We start from the raw sequence: 13,782 nt of genomic DNA, 5'->3' as shown, positions 1-13,782 counted from the left end.
TGTACATAAAAACACACTACAAAACTATAATACTGTCATTAAAAAAAAAAATTGGTACTGTTGTAGAAAGAGAAAAATAGACAAAAGAAACAGAACATACAGTGAAAGACCCACTTAGTTTGGAAACAAAAACACTGTAGAGTCTGACTGTCTGGGTTCTAATCCTGGCTATGACACAATGCAAATTACTTAATCTCTCTGACTCTTGCTTGGGCCTCTATAATATGGGGTAATAATAATAATAATACTTAACTCATAGGGTTGTTATGATGATTAAATAAGTTCATAAAAGTACTTGGAAAAGCCTGTCCTTATACTAAGTTAAGGGACTTCCCTGGTGGCACTGTGGTTAAGAATCCACCTGTCAATGCAGGGGACATGGGTTCGAGCTCTGGTCCGGGAAGATCCCACATGCCGTGGAGCAACATAAGCCCATGCACCACAACTACTGAGCCTGCGCTCTAGAGCCCACGAGGCACAATTATTGAGCCCACGTGCCACAACTACTGAAGGCCGTGTGCCTAGAGCCCATGCTCCGCAACAAGAGAAGCCACTGCAATGAGAAGCCCGCGCACCACAATGAAGAGTAGCCCCCGCTCACCGAAACTAGAGAAAGCCCGCGCACAGCAACGAAGACCCAACGCAGCCAAATAAATAAATAAATAAATAAATAAAATTTTTTAAAAAAATACTAAGTTAAGTGTATGTAAGCCAGTTGTGGTAATTTGAAAAGTAATAAAGAAAATAATACTAAAACACATTAAGCAGGCTCCATATATAGAAGGCTATATATACAGGAAAAAAAGCAATTTATAAAATAAAATTGTAAACTGCAGGTAAAAGTGACTAGAATATTAACAACAGTAGTCAACTCTGAATGGTAAATTTATGAGTGATTTTTAACATCATCTTTATATTTCTATTTTCTGACTTCTTTACAGTTTATATAAGTCAATGTTATTTAGAAAGTTATCAATAATAAGTATTTTTTCTTAACAATGTCTTTTTAATGTAATTTTAAAAGTCTGGGCTTCTAAATCAGAATGATCTACATTAGAATCCCATTTTGCTACTATCTATGAGCCTGAGAAAGTTATTGAACAACTCTAGGCTTCAGTTTGCTCATTTGTAAAATGGGGCTAATCAAGGACCTGCAAATTAAAACTACAATGAGCTACCACTATACACTCACTAAAATGGCTAAATTAAACCTATAAACCATATCAGACAGAACTTTAAAACATTTTTGGCAAGAGTAAAATTGGTATAACCACTTTGGAAAACTGTCTGGCAGTATCTACTTAAGTTAAACAAATGTATATGCTATGATTAAGCATTTTCATTTATGGGTATATAAACCCAAAAGAAATAAGTACATATGTCTATCAAAAGAAATATATATTAAAATATTCACAGCAACATTATTCATAATAGCCAAAGACTGTAAACAATTCGAATGCCTTCCAAAAGAATGGACAAAGTGTGGCATAGTCTCAATGGAATACGACACAATAACAAAAAAGAATAACTACTGATATACGCAACAATATGGATAAATCTCAAAAGGAGAGTTGAGAAAAAGGAACCAGATACAAGAAGACCATAGGATTCCATTAATATGAAGTTCAAAAACAACAAAACTGACACATGACAAGGAGAAGGTTATTGACAAGGGAACCTACTAGGGTGCTAAAAATGTTTTACATCTTGATCTGAGTGGTGGTTACATGGGGAACCATATTTTAAAATTCACAGAACTATACAATTACGTATGTGTTATACACTTTTCTGTAAGCTATATCTCATAAAAATAAAGTCACTGAGGCTAGTAATAGTACCTACTTCACAGTGTTGTGAGGATAAATAAGACAAAAATAACTGCTAACATTTAATAAGAGCACATGTGCTGAGCACCATTCTAAGCACTTTCCATGTGTTAACCCACTTAACTCATCAAAGTAACTGTATAATGTAGGTACTAGTATTATGCCCATTTTACAGATTATGGGACTGGGACAGATAAAAATTAGATTACTTATCCAAAGTCATATAACTAGTTAACGGAGTCAGAATAAAATTCTTACAATCAAGCTTCAGATTCAAAACTTTCAACCACATCAATAAATTGCCTCAATAATAAATGAAGGGGACCTCCCTGGTGGCGAAGTGGATAAGACTCCATGCTCCCAATGCAGGGGGCCCAGGCTCAATCCCTGGTCAGGGAACTAGATCCCACATGCACGCTGCAACTAAGGAGCTGGCGAGCTGCAACTAAGGAGCCCGCCTGCCGCAACTAAGACCTGGCACAACCAAAAATAAATAAATATTTTTTTAAAAAACCTCAATTACAGTTAAACGCTAGGAAAAAATCTATACAAAAAATAATAATACTAAATGAAAACTCTTAACACAATACCTGAGCCAAACAAAGTACTCACAAAGTGTTATCTATTATAACTATTACCATTATTATTAGGATTAACTTAAAATATTCCTAATTATAATACTCAAATATTCAATCCTATGATTAGCAAATAAATCTATATATAATTGTATCTATGCTCTTAATTTATCCCAACAATATTGCAAAGGTGATATCATAATTTGAAATATATAAAGTATCTTACTCTACTCTTCCCATAAATCAGTTACAACGGTCCAAAGGTTATATCCATTTATCTTTCCACAGATAAGATTCATAATTTTAATTCACATTGAAAGAAAATTTTATATGCTAAATAACACCTTGAGAGTTCTTTAGGAGTTAAAGTTTCAAGACAACTAGAGAAAAAATTAATTTCAAAAGGAGTATTAGGGGGCTTCCCTGGTGGCGCAGTGGTTGAGAATCTGCCTGCCAATGCAGGGGACACGGGTTCGAGCCCTGGTCTGGGAAGATCCCACACGCCGCGGAGCAACTAGGCCCGTGAGCCACAATTGCTGAGCCTGCTCGTCTGGAGCCTGTGCTCCGCAACAGGAGAGGCCGCGATAGTGAGAGGCCCGTGCACCGCAATGAAGAGTGGCCCCCACTTGCCGCAACTAGAGAAAGCCCTAGCACAGAAACGAAGACCCAACACAGCCATAAATAAATAAATAAATAAATAAAATTTTTTTAAAAAGAAAAATAAATAAATAAAGCAAATAATTTAAAAAAAAAAAAAAAAAGGTACCTGGAACAGTTCTTTTAAAAGAAAAAAAAAAGAGTATTAGTCCGGGACTTCCCTGGTGGTGCAGTGGTTAAGAATCCGGACCTTGCCTGCGCCCGCCCGGAGCCAGCGATCCTTCACGCACCCAGCATCCAGTGAGACGCGCTGCGCACCGACGGAGCGGACATGGGCAGAGCGATGGTGGCCAGGCTCGGACTGGGGCTGCTGCTTCTGGCACTGCTCTTACCTACGCAGATTTATTCAAATCAAACAACTGTTGTAACACCTTCAAGTAATTCCTCCCAGCATACCTCAGCTGCCCCCAATCCAGCGAATGCCACCACCAAGGCAAGTGACGGTGCTCTGAAGTCAACAGCCAGTCTCTTGGTGATCTCGGTCTCCCTTCTACATCTCTACTGTTAAGAGACTCAGGCCAAGAAACATCTATACTTCCCCATCCTCTAAACCCAATTCAGATGGCATCCAGACATCCAGTGTGACAAGGGAAAAAAAAAAAAACAGGTCTTCATTGAATGAATCTGCTAGTTCCACACCTTATTTTATTGACAGAAACTGTTGAGCATCCCAAATTTGATTGGTTTGAAGAGCATGTGAAGGGTTTGACTAGATGATGAATGCCAATATTAAATCTGCTGGAGTTTCCTGTACAAGATGAAGAGAGACAACATCCAAAATTAGTTAAGAGATGATTTCCTTAAATGTGGCTTAAGAAGTATGGACACATAAAACTCTGCCTTGAAAGTGAGAATAGATTTTATCTTACCTAGAGATAAAGAATGGGATGTGGAACAGAGATTCAGTTTTCATTTGTTCATTAAATATATAAGGCCATAAAACAATGAGGTAAAACAAAGCTTCTGTGATTCTATTTATATGTACATTAGAAGGAACTTCCAGGTGTTACTGTAAATCCTCAGTGTGTTGTTTCAGCAGTACTAATTTAATGCTGATGTACTCTAGAGAAAATTTTATGTTAAGCTATCGCTGTTCTCTTGGGAACTGAACTCTTTCCCTTGGGGTTTGGGTTTGACATTGCATTTGAATTTTTATATAGTCATTGATATGTACCAGGGCAATGATGGATTGGAATCTACCCCAAATCCAAGCATAATGAGTACATTTTGCTTATATACTTATCAACTATTCTTATTCAAAAAGAGCAGTAGATTCATTTAGCTAAACAGATAACAAAGAGTAGAATTACACTGATCTCAACTAATTTGAAAATGCTTTTTATTGCTGCATATGTCGAATACTTTTTACAATTTACAAAATGATCTGTTTTGAAGGTAAGATTGACAAATCTTGAAATTAAAAAGGCAAATATGTGAAGGAGCTAAACATTTGGCAAGGGAAGACCGGAAGCTTGCCTACATTAAATTCAGAAAAACTTTTATACTCTTTTCTGTAAATACTTCTTTTTAAACTGAATCGGAATAGCCACATTTGGAACACTTTATGTTATCATTCAATATTTTTAGATAGTTAGAACCTGGTCCTAAGCCTAAAGTGGGCTTGCTTTTGGAAAGTAAATCTTTTCACAACTGCCTTGATGCACAGAAACCTTTTTAAAAATAGACACTCCCTAAAGTCTTTTGTTCGCATGGTCACACACTGATGCTTAGATGTTCCGAAATCTAATATGGCCACAGTAGTCTTGATAACCAAAGTCATTTTTTTTCCATCTTTAGAAATCTACACTGGAACAACCATATCCAACAGATCTCAAGCTACTGTGTGTGTGAATGAACATTCTCTTTTGTTTCATACCTGAATGCTGTACATCTATTTTAGATTGTATATTGTGTTTGTGTATTTATGCTTTGATTCATAGTAACTTCTCTTGTTATGGAATTGATTTGCATTAAACACAAACTAAATTAAAAAAAAAAAAAAGAATCCGCCTGCCAATGCAGGGACACGGGTTCGAGCCCTGCTCCAGGAAGATCCCACGTGCTGCGGAGCAACAAAGCCCGTGCACCATAACTACTGAGCCTGCGCTCTAGAGCCCGCGAGCCACAACTACTGAGCCCACGCGCCACAACTACTGAAGCCTGCACGCTATAGGGCCCACCTGCTGCAACTACTGAGCCCACACGCTGCAACTACTGAAGCCCACGTGCCTAGAGCCCAAGCTCCGCAACAAGAGAAGCCACCACAATGAGAAGCCCGCGCACTGCAACTAAGAGTAGCCCCTGCTCACCGCAACTAGAGAAAGCCTGCGCAGCAACGAAGACCCAACACAGCCAAGAAAAGAAAAAAAAAAAAAAGAGTATTAGTCTAAGTTTAACCATACTAACCAGGGGAGTTTTTGTTTGCTTGGGTTTTTTTGTGTGGTTTTTGTTTGGGTTTTGTTGTTGTTTTGTTGTTTTGTGTGTGTGTGCGTTTTGTGGGTTTTTCTGGAGGGGTTTTTTTTTGGCTGTGCCAGGTGGCTTGTGGGATTTTTTTTTTAACTTTTTATTTTATATTGGCGTATAGTTGATTAACAATGTTGTGATAGTTTCAGGTGTACAGCAAAGTGATTCAGTTATACATATACATGTATCCACTCTTTTTCATATTCTTTCCCCATGTAGGTTGTTACATAGTATTGAGCAGAGTTCCCTGTGCTATACAGCAGGTCCCTGTTGGTTATCCATTTTAAATGTTGAAGTGGATCTTAACTGCCCAACCAAGGATCGAACCCAGGCCCCCAGCAGTGGAAGCGCAGAGTCCTAACCACTGGACTGCCAGGGAATTCCCAACCAGGGTAGATTTTAAACTGAAAATTTCTTTTAAAGTTATTTCTAAAAATTAACTGGTGAAATGCCTGTACAGAAATCATTTGTTGAACATATGTACGAAGCATATCTTCTCATTTTTTTCTAGTTCCATAGTTATGCCCCCAATGTTTTCTGTACTATATACACATACATATATATTTTTAAATTTCTGAATAGATGTGCCATGTATGCAAAAACAATTTCATTCATAAATCCAACCACTCAGAGATAACACTTATGTGCTATTTCCTTCTTTCTTTGCATAACGCAAATACAGGGTACAGAGATCAGATGTTATACAGACCTGATGCTATCCTATGACTCCTTAACAACATAGAACACTGGATGCTATGATTAAGTTGGAAATCTAGTTCAACCTGCTCCTACATAGTTGCCCTACTTTAGAGACCTAAACTGACCCGGCTCCCAAAGAAGACAGGTAAGAATCCCTGGACAAAACTTAATAATCGTATAAAGTTGACATGTTTTTCAGACTAAACCTGTTAATCTGGCTTGAAATACCTTCCAGATGACAAAGCAAGTAAGTACTTAATATTTTCCGCTCTCTTAAGGATTCCACTTCTTCCATACTCTTACAATCAAACATCTTACCATCACAATCAAAGTACATTTTCCAGTAATATCAATCGCCGTTTAAACCTAATATTATATAAACCCACAGTCAACTACTAAGAAAGCAAAGAGGCCAGGGAAGAAACCCAACTCCAACACAGTCACAGGAAACGGTTATCTTAGAGCAAAATTAAACTACCAAATTTCTTGTGAATGCTTCCCCGTTCCTATCCTTGGGGATTAACTACTTCCAGATAAAGAGTAAGGATGGCTGCACGCTCGAAACATCAGAGGAAACAGCATGCAGATGCTGTCGCTGACAACGGTCTCAGATTTCTTTCCACCGAAAGCAAATCTGAAGATAATTCTAAAGGAACATTTCTCCACTACTACCTATATCATCGCTACCGTTTCTAGAAAATCTACCAGTTTATTTCAGGGGCAGAAGCTTCCGTTTTCAAAATGTCAACTAAATTTACCAATTTTACTTTTCAGTCTTCCCTTTAAAACTATTCTAGAAATGATGGTACTATTTTGCTTTCTGACTTGGGTTCAGCAAATCTTTACGACCTTGCGCTGTAACCAACAACACTGCGCGAAAAGCCGTAATCGACTGTGATCTATATTGTGGGTGGGCGTGCGCGCGCGCGGTGAGAGCGAGGGAAGTCCGTCTAAACCTGCGACTGCGACAGGACCTTGCACCCTCCTCCATCAGCTGACCGTACCGCCCAGACAGATTTCATTCTGAAACGCATCGTTGATGGAGGCCCAGGTTTTAAGAAATGGGTGAAAACAAGGGACGAATGGGGTCCAGGTGGCTGAGGAGGCGAGGCCTTCGGAGAGGGGGTACTCTAGCCCACCCCCGCCCGCACTTCCGGGCTCTGGCGCCCCGCCCGGCTTCCCCGAGCCGCTCTCCCCAGAGGCCCCGCAGGCGGCCCCACGTCCCGCAGCTGCGCAGCCCGACGTTCTCCGCGCAGCGATGCAACGCGGCCTGCGTCCGCAGTTTCGGAGGAGAGCTGCCATCTGCCCCCCGCCCAGCTGGCTCGGCACCGCCGCGTTACCTGTTGAGGAGCAGGGAGGCGGCGCTGAGGCAGAGCAGCAGGAAGCAGAACATCGGGTACTGGCGACAGATCTCGCGTCCTACGTCCAGCCGCAGACGCTGCTTCAGCTTCTCTCCCAACGTCCGCACCCAGGGCGCCATCTCCGTCGGCGTGGCTGAAGCTGCACTACAGACTGAGGCTGAGGTCGAGGCGACCCCCCATCAACCTCCCGCGTCTCTGCCCCCGGGCCCGGCAGCGGACCCAGACCGCCGGCGACCGGCGGACGGTCCGCCGGCTGCAGCTGCCCAAAGCCCCGCCCACGGGCCCCGCCGCGCGTGCGCGGCCACGCCCCCATCCGCCTGGGGTTCAGCCGTACGACGTGTCCGCCGTCACCCCGCGCAAGGCCTGTCGGTCCCGCTGCTCAGCCCACGGGCCAGAGCCGCGCGCCGGCCTCCGGTGGAGGGCCCTGTTCCCCAGCGATCGGCCCTTTTCGGAAATCGGGGGGAAGCTGCAGTACCCAGTAACCGCCTGTATTGCGGAGGAGAGACAGAAGGTTGTGCCCGAGCACAGGAGAAACTGCAGCCGCCCGCAGCCGTCGGGCCCTGCCTGGGGGACTCCCCGAGCTCGCGGGCCGCTGGGGACTGTAGTCTTTGTGACGCGCCCCCCAGCACTCTCCACGCCTCCTCTCCGTAAGCTCAGCTCTACGTGGGGACAGGTCCAAGGTTTGCATGACGCCCAAAGGGGAGGAGGGGGGACACCTCTCAGTCCTTATTTTGCACGGGCCGCGCGCGGGTGAGTAAAACAGCCCTGGAACACGGAAGAGTCAAACCCACCGGGACGCCAGCCCTGCGAGAAAGCATCTTTTACGCGCTCACGGGCGAGGCAGACCTCAGTTCACTACAGCCCCACGGGCCTAACCAGAACCCAAGTGTTTGGATGAGGCAGCTTGAAAGGTTAGGTTGAATACCTCTTGTAGAGTGTCCTGCGGCTTTCGCTTTACTAAGGCATCACATTTCTAAATTTTAATTTCCGTATTCTCCGCTGCTTTGACAGATGCAGGAAGACAGTATCGTAATAATAAGTAAAATTTACTTAGGCGGAGCGCTAAGCACTTTCATTTAACCTTCACACATTCACCTCCGGATGGAGGTACTCTGGTTTTTCCCATTTTACAGCTAGATTACTGACATTACTGAGGCGGAGAGGAACGTGCTCAGAATCATACTGCTAGCGAACCCGGGGTTGGAAGCCATTCTAACCCCAGAGCCGGTTCTCATGCTGTCTGTCTTTTCTCTTTCTTAGTATCTTACCCTCCAAAGTGCGGAGACAGACAGGTTCAGAAATGATTTTCTAAAAACATAAAAACCATGGTGTATGGACAGTTTAATGAATATTTTCCCATGTTATTATTCCGAATACATGGATCATCTTTATGCATTATTTTCCTTCAGAATGTACCATCCTTTATTCTATTAATGCCATTTAATTTCATTGATATTATGATTATTACCACCCTTGATCACAAATTATACACATTTCTAATAATTTCTTTAGGATCAACATCAGTACAATTGCTGGATCAAAGAGTAAGAACATGATACATACTGTCAAAGTTCTTCCTAGAATGGTTAGCCAGTTCCACAATGGTATAAAAGTATCAATTTCACTGATCCTCATCGTTAAGTATTGTTTAAACTAACATCGCAAATATATTGTAGGATTACTCTGTAACAACATCATTGGAAAGCTTAGGGCTTTTTTAATGTTTTGAGGTACATAATTAAACGTTTATTTCACTTTTTCAACTTTTTTTTTTTTTTTAGTGCCTTTGAACTACGTATAAACCCCTCGTTTATATGAACATTCTAGGGCTAAACTGAAGTATAAATAAAAGGTGTATGTTGAATTAATCTACATGCATCAAGTGCCTACTGTGGACTTGAGTACTTTATAATTGGGTAAGTTACTTTATTAAACTTTTTGGGAAGTTACATTGCCAATCTTTTTTTTCTGTTTAAAATTTTTGCTTCTTTATAGGCTCATTCTGAAATTCCTGTTCAACTTTTCACTGAGAGCCAGTACATTTTAATGATAAAATGTTTTCTGTTCTTTCATATTAGACGTCTTTACAACATCCAACTAAACTCCTTTCCCATATGATTTTCTTTGCAGGGGCTATTAGAATAAGCTAACTAGACAATAGACCAATTTAAATTTTCATATTGCTCTTATGCTCAGAAAAGGAAAAAATAAAAATAAACTTCTGCTATAAGAAAATTTTACAAAATCCCCACCTAAAGGAAGAAAAATTTTCCTATTGATGCAACTTCATCTAATGAAATAAAATTTTTACTCCATTAAATGTTTTCTCTTTAACCTTATGGTCTGGTATCCACGTCAGCACTCATACACAGAGCTTGAATTTTTTTTTCCAACTTTTTATTAAAAGATATGAACTTCCTAGTGGGGATATGGGATATCCATAATCAATCCTGGTTCTGAAATCAGCTTCACCTATTACTGGCAAATTCTTTGGGCAAGGTTAACTTGATATATCTCAAACATGGCATCCTCAACTCTACACAGTTACCTTCCTCAGAAGTTTTAAAGAAGATTAAATTGGGTGGAAAGTGCCTATTAAATGTCTTTGTACAATGCCTAATACAAAAAGTTTTATTTTATGGATTTATGAACATGACAAAAAACAGTCAAGCCAATTAGCTTTATTTGGATTACAACAACCTAAAATGACAATGACATGAAACCAAAGCTATGAGATACCTTACAGGAAACTGAGGTCCAAAGCGGTTTTTATTGCCTGCCCTCAAGTTCTAGACCTGCACTGTGCAATACTGCAGCCACTAGCCATTATCTGGCTATTGAGCACTTGAAATGTGGCTAGTTTGAATTGACATGTGTTATTAGTGTAAAACACACATCAGATTTTGAAAGCTTAGCATGAAAACAAGAATATAAAGTATCTCAACTTTTAAAAGCTGATTACATGTTAAATGATATTTTGGAAATAATGGGCTAAAAATTAATATCTTGTGTTTCTTATTTTTGTAATGTGGCAACTAGAAAATTTTGAATTACATATGTGGATTGTGCTATATTTCTACTAGACAGTGCTGCTCCAGACGAGTGTTAGCTGTGGAGGGGCCAGTACAACTTAATGTGTAGACTTTTTATAAATGCCACAATTATCACATATGCTAGGGGTACATTTTCAGACTACAAAAAGTAAAAAATAGTTGATAACGCATTCATCTAAAGGGCTCATAAACACCAAACTACACTACAATATCTCCATTATTTTAATGAATATTTATTAGCAAATAAGTGTAAGGCACTGTACTAAATGCGGTGGTAGAACCAATGATTTAGGTGTTTTCTGACCTCCAAAGGCTTACAATCTAGTGAAGGAGGCATGTCACACATGAAAACTAATGTATCACACAGGGCATATTTATATATAAAGTCTACTAATAGAAGTCTTTTTTAATGACAGGTGAGGGGAAAGGGAAATTTTCAACTGGTGAGGATCAGGAAAGTCCTCTGGGAAGACAATAATTTGAGCAGACTAGGATTTATCTCTTTGCTTTCACCTAATTTTCAGCAGTTATGCAGCACTAGGCAAAGTATTTAAAATGCTTCTACCTGATTAAACCTGATTCCCCCAACCCACCAACAAACTGCATAAATTGCTTTTTACATTGGTACAGGAATCTGAAAAGATGGTGTTGACTACCTGAATCCCAGTGATTGGGCCTACTTAACGCTGAGGACCCTGAATGTACACCAGGCTTTAACTGTCAAGGGCCAATGTTTGTGTGGCATGTGTGTCAGGAAAAGGATAGAGGCATACTTACCCACTACCCCTTGGAGCCATTCAGTCCCTCCCTCTCAGAGCTGCCTCCTGTAATTTGGAGTATGCTTTCCTGTCACAGGTTTGGCATTTCCGAACCCCAGTTCCTCCGCACCACCCCCCACCCTCCGCCCATGAGTCTCAAAGCATCAAGGTTCTTGTTTTACCTTTTGTGGCATTTGTAATGTTACTTCTACAGTCTTAATTTTACATTTCATAATACCCTCTTCTCCCCACAACCTATCTCTATGTATCAACTTCTGGACATAATAATACCTGTAACAGGAACCATTAAACTGCCTTTTATACTTCAAGAAATGTTCCTTTCCTTGATTTTCAAAAAAAGGAAACTCATTACAATGGAGACTATACAATTCAAGGAGGAGCATTAAGGGATTTTTGGATGGGAGTGCAAGATGTTCAAAATGCAGTTACGGCTTCCATATTTAACCCCCCCTTTTTTGTGTGATCATGAAGTAAAACTTCCAATGGTAAGATATGAAGAACTACAGCTTTACACAACCAGTGGATCAAAGAGATACTCTCTGGATAAAAGCTGTTTGAGCATGAAATTCTGGGCAGTCTCATTTTATCTTAGCAACAAAAATGAAGCATTTAATGTTTGTCATCTTATTTCTAAGATACGTTGGAATAACCATCCTCTTAAACCTCACTTTGATGTTAACAGGCCATAACTTCAGAAAATATAAATTATTAACTGATTAGGAACTGAAAATATATTCACCTGCCTGTTGATAAATGTTAAAGATTGGAAAAGGCACTTATAATCTAATACCACTACTCTTTGTATAAGATGGCCAATGTCTTTCTCGTCTAAAAAGTTTTTTTAAAGTTACATAGGGACTTCCCTGGTGGCGCAGTGGTTAAGAATCCGCCTGCCAATGTAGGGGACAGGGGTTCGATCCCTGGTCCGGGAAGATCCCACATGCCACGGAGCAACTAAGCCCATGTGCCACAACTGCGCTCTAGAGCCTGCGAGCCACAACTACTGAGCCCACACGCCGCAACTACTCAAGCCCGCGTGCCCTAGAGCCCACGCACCGCAACTACTGAAGCCGAGGCGCCTAGAGCCCATGCTCCGCAACAAGAGAAGCCACCGCAATGAGAAGCCCGCGCACTGCAACGAAGAGTAGTCCCCACGCTCCGCAACTAGAGAAAGCCCGCGTGCAGCAACGAAGACCCAACAAAGCCAAAAATAAATAAAATTTTTTTTAAAAAGTTACTTAAAGTTATCCTTTAAATAAAGCATTCCACCTTCTTTTTTTTTTTTTTTTTTTTACAGGAATGTTCCTGGCAGCTTTATTTGTAATAGCCCTAAATTGGAAGCAAGCCAGATGACCTTCAACAGTCGAATGGTTAAACGAACTGTGGTACAGGATACCATAGAATACAATTTAGCAATAAAAAGGAACAAATTATTGATACATGCGACAATAGACAATCGGATGAATCTCTATCCACCTTATTTCTTATGTTTACTATAGACACAATGGCTTTCTTTCATAAAAGGAAAAATGCTATCTATATTCAGATGTTTAAATATAGCTTTCAACTGATTTCAGTAACTCCTGAAAATATTTTGGAAAGTCTTTGCAGTCGTTCCTCTTACCTCTCAGTAGCTGTTTTCTAAAATACAAAAACAAAAGCACTTTGACATGGTACCTATAAACCACCATGCAACTAGGTAGGGTTGGTTAAGAATTGTGAAGATCACTAATACCGGTACTTCAATTCCAGTTCTAGTAAGGTTGCTACCAAAATAGTTAAAATCAATTTTTATCTTCACTTTTAAAAAGAAACTTTCTGTATTTTGGTAAACTGATTCCAGCTATTAATCAAAAACAAACATTAAAAAAACCCCACAGAGCTTCCCTCGTGGCACAGTGGTTAAGAATCTGCCTGCCAATGCTGGGGACACGGGTTCAAGCCCTGGTCCAGGAAGATCCCACATGTCGTGGAGCAACGAAGCCCGTGCGCCACAACTATTGAGCCCGTGCGCCTAGAGCCCGTGCTCCCAACAAGAGAAGCCACTGCAATGAGAAGCCTGCGCACTGCAACTAAGAGTAGCCCCCGCTCGCTGCAACTAGAGAAAGCCCGTGCACAGCAACGACGACCCAACACAGCCAAAAATAAATAAATAAACAAAAAAACCCCACAACTCAGTACAGTATATCTAAGTAGAAATCTTGAATAAGTAAATTGGAAATTCTTACTAAAAAAATTTTTATTGGAAAATTGCCCTTGTATATTGAAAGACAGTTACCATTTAAATTTAGGGTTTTTAGCTTAGATGAACACATTTAAAACAGTCTGAATTTTGAGCATTATCAGAAAGTCATATGGCCTATACTCTT

The 13,782-nt window shown here is 40.5% G+C and overlaps 1 protein-coding gene and 1 long non-coding RNA gene across 4 annotated transcripts in view; one reads left to right on the top strand and one right to left on the bottom strand.

Moving 5' to 3' along the window:
- Positions 1–7,847, bottom strand: part of SNX14 (sorting nexin 14) — a 73,731-nt gene extending 65,884 nt beyond the window's left edge. For both annotated transcript variants that reach the window (XM_061207731.1, XM_061207732.1), the window contains exon 1: positions 7,561–7,847. In XM_061207731.1, coding sequence (XP_061063714.1) covers positions 7,561–7,700 — 140 coding nt within the window. In that variant the 5' untranslated portion in view covers positions 7,701–7,847. The remainder of the gene's footprint in view (positions 1–7,560) is intronic.
- On the top strand, positions 7,844–11,703 carry LOC133102681 (uncharacterized). Of its 2 annotated transcripts, none has more exons than XR_009703038.1 (3): positions 7,844–8,228; positions 9,363–9,497; positions 11,265–11,703. It is a non-coding gene; the product is annotated as an uncharacterized LOC133102681 (long non-coding RNA). The 2 variants fall into 2 exon arrangements; XR_009703037.1 differs by having other exon boundaries at positions 7,844–8,261.
- The last annotated feature ends 2,079 nt before the right edge of the window (positions 11,704–13,782 follow it).

The sequence above is a fragment of the Eubalaena glacialis genome, chromosome 12, assembly GCF_028564815.1.
Source record: "Eubalaena glacialis isolate mEubGla1 chromosome 12, mEubGla1.1.hap2.+ XY, whole genome shotgun sequence".
In the NCBI taxonomy this organism is placed as follows: domain Eukaryota; kingdom Metazoa; phylum Chordata; class Mammalia; order Artiodactyla; family Balaenidae; genus Eubalaena; species Eubalaena glacialis.
The sequence above is the reverse complement of the archived record's forward strand: the minus strand, read 5'-3'. Positions and strand labels throughout refer to the sequence as shown.